Source organism: Salvelinus sp. IW2-2015, linkage group LG8 (assembly GCF_002910315.2).
Source record: "Salvelinus sp. IW2-2015 linkage group LG8, ASM291031v2, whole genome shotgun sequence".
NCBI classification, from domain to species: Eukaryota; Metazoa; Chordata; class Actinopteri; order Salmoniformes; family Salmonidae; genus Salvelinus; species Salvelinus sp. IW2-2015.
This window is the reverse complement of record NC_036848.1, coordinates 44,565,955-44,575,000: the sequence shown is the minus strand read 5'-3', so window position 1 is coordinate 44,575,000 and position 9,046 is coordinate 44,565,955. Positions and strand designations below refer to the sequence as shown.

Here is a 9,046-nt window from a genome sequence, read left to right as displayed (position 1 = left end):
TCCGGTGTCAAAGTTCCTAAGCCTTTTCCGATGAGGTTTAACCGCGGTTGGCATCCATCAAAGTTCCTATTACATTCTTGATTATTTTCTCTGACAAGGTACAAGGGCAACAGTTCCCCCAAATCAAAAACAGAAAGTGCTGTTCAAGAAAAAATAAAAGGGGTTGGCATTATATCTTTTCTTGCCCTGAGCGTGTGTAGTCTTCTTCGATTAAGTTTAACAGCGGTTGGCATCCAATACATTTTGCATTACCGCCACGTACTAGACTGGCGTATAACTCACTTACACTTCCCTTAAAAATAACAAAATAAAAATAAGAAATAAATACCCTACCGTCTAACACTACACTCATATTTGTTTTATTTTTTATAAAAATACTCCACTATTTCTATCTATTTAGCCCTACTTGAGGCCAACAGCCAGAAAGAATGGGACACCACCACTTAAAACATCATGTAAATCTTCTGATATCAAGTCTCGCACACCTACATACTCTTTGCAGCTGCCACCACAACCTATTTTCTGCGACTTACATTCCATCCCTGCAGTACAGTTGATAACCATTGCTATAAATACCAAAAATCCAATCTTACTGAAACATATATCACTTGTTGGTTTATCCCTCTGTACTGGTACAGATCTAATACTCACACCACTCCTCTCCCTCCCCCTTGATCTTCCTCTACTTTCTTCACTGCCTCAGTATATGACAACTTCTGCACTATTCTAACCCTGGAAACCTCAACCTGCCTCTCGCACGGGACATTTCTGATCCTCAGCCCCATAGGCACCCCTACAATTAACACTCACCACTACTTTCCCCAATGCTACACATTCCTTTGTCTCATGCCCTTCTGCACACCTAGGAACCTCCCTCCTTCACACTGCTGCCACATGCCCATAAGCTTGACACCTGTAACAGCGTAATGTATTTGGTACAAAAGCTTGTACAGGATAACATATATCATAACATCACTTTGTCAGGCAAAGACTCAACATCAAAACTCAAAAGAACAGACAATTACTCTTTCTCCACTCACACCACCCGGTCTGCGTCACACCAAACGACGAGCATCACAAACACCGGGAATCTTCCCATTCGGTTGGTCAGCTTTCACATTTACCGCTACCCCAGTAATCACTCCTTTTAATGGCGCCCTTTTCTTGAGAGCAAAACAATTCACGTCTCTTGCCCCAATTCGTTTAACACAGAGCACCTGCTCCCTCTGACCAGCAGAAACACAAACATCACAAGATCACTTCTGGTTCCCCTCACTGATTCCACAGCAGCCAACTGTTTTCACCCACCCTGAAACCACAAATGGATCAGTCAAAAGGCAAGGGTCCACTTTTTCCAAAAACTTCACTCCTGTCAGACTCATCTTTATCCTGACCCATGTGTAGTCTTCCTGGCCTGAGCATGCTTAGATAGGATTTTTGCTTTTATGGCACAGGTTGTAGTGCACATGCCTTGATCCACAGGGTCACTGAACCCCTGCTTCTGCAGTTGCCCCTCAATAATTACATTGGTGGCAGCAGAAGGATAATCCCTGGTTTCTGTTCTTTGTCAGAAGCATTCCCCTGGCTGCATAGGGGTTTTAGTGTGAAGTACARCTCTTTGAGAGGAGTTACATATGAAAGAATACTACCTTACTACCATAAAATGGTCTGGACAGTTATGGCAGTGGGGTTGTGGATCCAGTTCTGAATGTCCAAACTCAATCTCTACAGTTGTAAACACCCCTATTTGGCAAAAAGTATTATTGCGAGCCTTAACCAACTCTCTTCTAAAGGAGACACTTCCAATCATTGGACCTATGTCATATACACTGTGTACAAAACATTAGGAACACCTGCTCTTTCCATGACAGACTGACCAAGTGAAAGCTATGATGTCAACTGTTACATCCACTTCAGTGTAGATCAGGGCTGCCCAACCCTCTTCCTGGAAATCTACTGTCCTGTAGTTTCAGTCCAACCCTAATGTAGCATATCTGATTCAGCTAGTTAAGGTCTTGTTGAGCAGTGACTTAGTAGAATCAGGTGTGTTAAATTGGGGTTGGACTGAAAACCCACAGGACAGTAGATCTCCAGGAAGAGGGTTGGGCAGCCCTGGTGTAGATGAAGGGGAGGAGATAGGTTAATAAAGGATTTGTAAGCTTTGAGACATGAATTGTGCCCCATTAAGAGGGTGAATGGGCAAGACAAAATATTAAGTGCCTTTGAACTGGGGTATTGTAGGTGCCATGTGCACCGGTTTGAGTGTGTCAAGAACTACAGCGCTGCAGGGTTTCCACGCTCAACAGTTTCCTATCCATATCAAGAATGGTCCACCACCCAAAGGACATCCAGCCAACTTGACACAACTGTGGGAAACATTGAGTCAACATGGGCCAGCATCCCTGTGGACCGCTTTCAACACCCTGTAGAGTTCATGCCTCAACAAATTGASCCTGTTCTGAGGGCAAAACAGGGTGCAACTCAATATTAGAAAGGTGTTCCTAATGTTTTATACACTGTGTTTGTTGGTTTTTCTAAACAGTTCATACTCCATTGTAATCAAATACATTTTCAAACATTTAATTTTTAATAAAAATGGTCACTGACAAAATTAACTACAGGGAACATTTTTCTTCAGCAAGAATGTAAAAAGAAAAGCAGGAGATGGGTCCAAAATATGAAAAATAGACAAAAGTGGGAGGTTGACAGCGGCAGGGAATAGGTTGTTCAGTCCTTCCTGAGAGGGACTGTCTCTTCTTTGATGCCATCCTTGGTGATGATGCAGATCCTGAGGGCGTCCCCGGTGTACACATCTCTCTCAGCAGCGGAGATGAAGACATCTTTGACCAGCTGCACAGCCTTCTCCTGGCTCAGGGGCAGGTGCTGCACACCCTCCATGTTCTTGAATCCAATCTGATTGTAAATTAAGAATAAAGACAAAGACGATAAGGGGCTATACAGAAACCAAGAACTGGTTTGTTCCGAACCAATACAGTATCGATTAGGCCACTAGAATGTCTAGAGTTGCCTTGAAACCACCAAATAATACATCACTTTTTTTTTTTTTTTAAACACACAAACATTCAAGTCATATTGTGCTGTCGGATTGCAGTACAATCCATTGGACAGAGGTGCTTCAGGGGGAACAAAGCCCTAAAAGATAGTGATGCTGAACTTATGCCCTTTGTTTCTTTACCTGGTTGTCAAGCAGAGGTTGCAGCATAGCACTCGCTGAGCCTCCAGCTTTGTATGTGTCTCTCTGATAGGATCCCACTGGGTCAAAACTATAAACAGCTCCTTTACCTGAAAAGCAAAAACAACCCAAATCAGGAGAGTAATACATATTGGACTAGAAGTGAATTAAAAAAAKAAAAAAAACATGCAGTGAATAACTTACATGGAAAATTAACCAAGCATTATGATTATAGTAATAACAGAAATAGAGCAGGAGACATACCCTCCTCATCCAAGCCACCGATGATGTTGTAAACGTAGTAGGGGAAGAATCTTCTACCGTACAGGATTGTAGACAGCATGGCTGCAATTGCTCCACTTGTCATGCACTTGTTGTTGGAGTGTTTGTACATCTACAAATATTTGTTTGAAAATGAAACATTTACAAATGCTAACTTAGTGTACAGCAGTATTCCATAACTTTCAGCTTAGCAAACTATTTTTAAAGTAACATTTATGAATGAAAGTGAAACTGTGTCTCAAGCCCAAGATGATCTCACCTTTAATCTTGCATCAATGATTTTAGTAAGAGTCAAGCAATCTCCATGGAATCCACTGCATCCTATGACAGTTGTATCTGTCCTGTGATAAATGAAAAACTATTAGTAACAGCATTTAGTGGTTGAATATTGATTTACATCCAATGTATTATGGATGTTCACAAGCAGTATCCATTTCCACTTACCACCATTTCAAATTATTTCGTTTTACCAAGAATGCATTTAGATGTGTCATCTGTGTCAATACATCACACATTGATGAGTCACTTAGGCTGTGTTTAGACAGGCAGCCCAATTATGATATTTTCCCCTTTAATTGTTTTTTGGCCAATCACATCAGATTTTACACAGCAAGRTCTTTCAGAGCTGATCTGATAGGTCAAAAGACCAATTTGTATATATTTTTTTGTGGAGAATTTGACTGCCTGTTTAAACGTAGAAATAGTGAGCCAGTTAGTGGAGTTAAACCACACCATCTGACAATGTGCCTTCGCTCATCCTTGGAAATACCGTAGTGTGTGCTTGACTTACAACTTGTAGCATTTTGGAGAGTCACGGCTGTGGATTGAATAGCCTTCACTCAGACGGGTGTCAGAGGCCACAATGGCAAAGTCTTCACCGGCAACAGCAAGCACAGTCCTGGAAGCACAATAAAAACTGTTAAGACTTTGAGGCTCCCTGACAAACAAGTTCGTTTTGGCAAAACATTAAATCAGCTCCGTGACATAAGTAGCTAGCTATAAAGAAACTAGTCTAACTACTGTTAGCGTCAGATAATAGCTAACGTATGCTAATTAGGTAACTGAAATCGAAACCAAACATGTAKCTTAGCTAGCGAAGTCTGTTGTTCACGTAACTAGCTAAAAGTGATCTCGATTAGTTGTGTTAGTTATTTGCTTCATGGACACTAACTTAGTTAGACACTAACTTACATTCAGTCACAGTCCGTTCTGACTGCACAACAGCATTAGCTAGGTAACGTTAACTTGCTAACATTTGCTAGTTGGATATTGATGCTTACCCTCCGTTAAAGGAATATGGAGAGAATCGGTGCTCTACTGGTCCAGTATAGTGATATTCCTTCATTTTCCCATTATCTCCATAAACTTGTGTCGCAAACATTGTGCCGGTTAACGAGGAAACACAAAGTCTTCAGCTTCCCAAAGACAAGTGAGAAATATCGCTGTATCACTGCAATATGGCGAACGGATATGCTTCTTCTTCTTCAACAACCTGCAAAACAAAAATGTGTCTTTTCTACCACCTTCTGGCTGGAGTCATGGGTAAATGCAACTCAACTGGCTATCCGAACATGGGTGTCAACTCAACATTCTTCTTCTTCTGTATATTGTCGTTAACACAATTTAGTGTGCGGCATGGAAACAGAATTCATAAAAAACMTATCAAACTAAAAAAAACGACTCAACTACTACCCAAAAAATCGAAATATAATTTAATCAAAAAACGTTTCTGTTAAAAATAAAACAGAGCTGATCCCTACACAAGCTCAAGGGGAGCCTGGGACGGCAGGCCGTCTTCTGGTGCCAGTACCCCTCGCAAGTCTTCAGATGTAAAATCCTTAAGTCCCAAAATCTCTCCCTATCAATCTCTCCCTATCCCAGTCTGCTGTCCCTACTTGCTTCAAGATGTCCACCATTGTTCCTGTACCAAAGAAAGCACACGTAACTGAACTACATGACTATCGCCCTGTAGCACTCACTTCTGTCATCATGAAGTGCTTGAGAGGCTAGTTAAAGATCATATTACCTCTACCTTACCTGACACCTTAGACCAACTTCAATTTGCTTATCACTCCAATAGATCCACACACAATGCAATCGCCATCGCACTGCACACTGCCCTATTCCATCGGGACAAGAGGAATACCAACATCAGAATGCTGTTCATTGATTATAGCTCAGTCTTCAACACAATAGTACCCTCCAAGCTCATCATTAAGCTCGGGAACCTGGGTCTGAACGCCACCCTGTGCAACTGGGTGCTGGACTTCCTGATGGGCCGCCCCCAGTGYGGAAGGTAGGAAACAACACCTCCGCTTCGTTGATCCTCAACACTGGGGCCCCATAAGGCTGCTTGCTCAGCCCCCTCCTGTACTCCCTGTTCACCCATGACTGCGTTGCCACTCACACCTCCAACTCAATCATCAAGTTTGCAGACGACACAACAGTAGTAGGTCTGATTACCAACAATGACGAGACAGCCTACAGGGAGGAAGTGAAGGCCCTGGCGGAGTGGTGCCAGGAAAATAACCTCTCCCTCAACGACAACAAAATGAAGGAGCTGATCGTGGATTTCAGGAAACAGCAGAGGGACCGCAGTGGAGAAGGTGGAAAGCCTCAAGTTCCTCGGCGTACACATCACTGACAATCTGAAATGGTCCACCCACACAGACAGTGTGGTGAAGAAGGCTCAACAGCGGCTGAAGAAATTCGGCTTGGCCCCGAAGACCCTCAGAAACTTTTACAGATGCAGAATTGAGAGCATCATGTCGGGCTGTATCACCGCCTGGTACGGCAACTGCACCACCTGCAACCACAGGGCTCTCCAGAGGGTGGTACGGTCTGCCCAACGCATCACCGGGGCACACTGCCTGCCCTCCAGAACACCAACAGCACCCGATGTCACAGGAAGGCCAAAAAGATCATCAAGGACATCAACCACCCGAGCCCCGGCCTGTTCACCCCGCTATCATCCAGAAGGCGAGGTCAGTACAGGGGCATCAAAGCTGGGACCGAGAGACTGAAAAACAACTTCTATCTCAAGGCCATCAGACTGTTAAACACCCATCACTAGCCAGCTACCACCCGGCAACTCAACCCTGCACCTAGAGGCTGCTGCCCCATATACAAAGACATGGAATCACTGGCCACTTTAATAATGGAACACTAGTCACTTTAATAATGTTTACATACTGCTTTACTCATCTCATATGTATATCATGTATTCTATTCTACTGTATTAAGTCAATGCCACTCTGACATTGCTCGTCCTAATATTTATATATTTCTTAATTCCATTCTTTTACTTTTAGATTTTTGTATTGTTGTGAATTGTTAGATACTACTGCACTGTTGGAGCTAGGAACACAAGCATTTTACGACACCCGCAATAACATCTGCTAAATATGTGTATGTGACCAATAACAATTTCTTTTATTTTGACTGCCAGCAAACATTTCTTCAGGCTGTGGTCCATCCATGACCATATTTTCACGAGCGTCACTTGTTTAAATCGCCTCCGCATAGGAGATTCGATTTACCGCTCTAACTTTTGCCACCTCAATCTCCTTCACCCTTACAGGGCACTCCAGGAACTCATGACTCCCATCACAATTGAAACACTGTTGTCTTTCTGTACATTGTTCTTCAGTATACTCCGTCCGTCTGCACACACTTGAAACATGGACAAATCCTTTACAATTTTTACACTGCAGTGGTTTGGGGACGAAAGCTCTTACAGCGTATCTTACATAACCAAGCTTCACATGCGTAGGTAAGTGCTCTTTATCAAAAAACAACAGGATGACAGACTTTCTTATTTTTCTCCATTCACCCAGCAGGTGGCCCATTCCTCCTGACAGAGCTGGTGTAACTGAGTCAGGTTTGTAGGCCTCCTTGCTCTCACACGCTTTTTCAGTTCTGCCCACATATTTTCTATGGAATGAGGTCAGGGCTTTGTGATGGCTTTGTGATGGATGTTGCTTCAATATATCCACKTAATGTTCCTTCATCATGATGCCATCTATTTTGTGAAGTGCACCAGTCCCTCCTGCAGCAAAGCACCCCCACAACATGATGCTACATGATTAACAGTCATTTGCGCAGCTCGGTCATGTTGTCAACAAGGCTCTTTTCGGGCCTCCCGGGTGGCGCAGTGGTCTAAGGCACTGCATTGCAGTGCTAGCTGTGCCACCAGAGATTCTGGGTTCGAGTCCAGGCTCTGTCGCAGCAGGCCGCTACCGGGAGGCCCATGGGGCGGCGCACAAACGGCCCAGCATCGTCCGGGTTAGGGAGAGTTTGGCCGGCAGGGGTATCCTTGTCTCATCGCGCACTAGTGACTCCTGTGGCGGGCTGGGCGCAGTGCACGCTGACCAAGTCGCCAGGTGTACAGTGTTTCCTCCGACACATTGGTGCGGCTGACTTCCGGGTTGGATGGGCATTGTGTCAAGAAGCAGTGTGGCTTGGTTGGGTTGGGTTGGGTCGGTTGTGTTTTGGAGGACGCATGGCTCTCAACCTTCGCCTCTCACGTTTGCGTGAGTCAAACAAAAACACCCTAATGATTTGTTGACAATTGAACCCCCCACATGCAGGCGATGGCTGCAGGATGAAGTTGGTGAAGAGGAACTGGAGAAATCTGCAGTTGACTTGAAGGCACAATTCGGAAATGTTTTATCCCCATAATGCAACACAATTTGAAAGGCAGTTCTCAGATGCAGAGTAGCCCACGTTTTGCGAGGYTGGAGAGGCCAGAGATAGCCAGACTAGTAATTTGGGCTAAGGAACAGAAGTTGGGTATTGGAGAAAGGCCATCAGTGCGTGTTCTGCAAACAAAACAGTGGATGAAGGTGTGGCATGAGCGTGGTTAATGTATAGACGTGGTTATAGACAGTGAGGAAGAAGGAGAGGTGCCGAAGGCAGAGGGAAGATGTGTGTTGCTTTGCTCTCTGGAGCAGGGCGCCTTGGAAAGGAGTGATTACTGGGGTGGCATTAAGTGTTGAGGTGGAGCAACTGAAATGGAAGATTCCCTGTGTCTGTGACACCCGCCGTTGGGTGCGACGCAGACACGGTGGTGAGTGTGGTAAAACTTAGAAGACACTGTCTGCCTTTTGCGTTTTAAAGCGGAGTCTTTACCTAACAAAGTCATGTTAGGATATGTCAGTTATGCTGTGAGAGCTTTTGTGCCGAACCCTCTAAGMTMTTTCAGATACCAAGCTCATGGTCATTTTGCAGCAGTGTGTAGGAGGGAGATTCTGAGTAGAACAGAAGGTGTTGTATGCTGAGGCAGTGAAGAGAGTAGAGGATGATGAGTCAAGGGTGAGTAGTAGGCCTTCGGTTCTAGGCCAATACAGAGTGATACAATTTGTGCTTCAGTAAGGTTGGCTTCTTAGCATTCATTGCCATGGTTATCAACTGTACCTCAGAAACGGAACGTAAATCACAGAAATAGATGTTGTGGTGTCAGCTGCAGAGCAGTACTTCGGTGTATGAGATTTTACTGCAGAGGAATTACAAGGTATGTTGAACGAAAGAGTCATTTCCTCCCAGCCCATCGGCCTGGTGTAGTGGTGTTAT

At 44.2% G+C, this 9,046-nt stretch overlaps 1 protein-coding gene across 1 annotated transcript; it reads right to left on the bottom strand.

The window, feature by feature from the left end:
* Positions 1-2,566: 2,566 nt before the first annotated feature.
* On the bottom strand, positions 2,567-4,956 carry LOC111968002 (proteasome subunit beta type-1). Its single transcript, XM_023993486.2, has 6 exons — positions 4,756-4,956; positions 4,266-4,373; positions 3,735-3,816; positions 3,458-3,587; positions 3,197-3,303; positions 2,567-2,913 (listed from the first exon to the last, which is right to left on the bottom strand). Exons 1-6 carry the CDS (start codon positions 4,854-4,856, stop codon positions 2,728-2,730), a joined length of 714 nt encoding a protein of 237 aa, XP_023849254.1. The 5' UTR covers positions 4,857-4,956; the 3' UTR covers positions 2,567-2,727.
* Between the last annotated feature and the right edge of the window lie 4,090 nt (positions 4,957-9,046).

Bases quoted from the DNA above. Each gene is read 5' to 3' on its own strand.
- LOC111968002 (XM_023993486.2), bottom strand. From the start codon at position 4,856: ATGTTTGCGACACAAGTTTATGGAGATAATGGGAAAATGAAGGAATAT. The intron at 4,374-4,755 runs GTAAGCATCAAT...TTGTGCTTCCAG, and splicing joins CCATATTCCTTTAACGGAGG to GACTGTGCTTGCTGTTGCCG. The intron at 3,304-3,457 runs GTATGTCTCCTG...TTTGCTTTTCAG, and splicing joins CGGTGGCTTGGATGAGGAGG to GTAAAGGAGCTGTTTATAGT.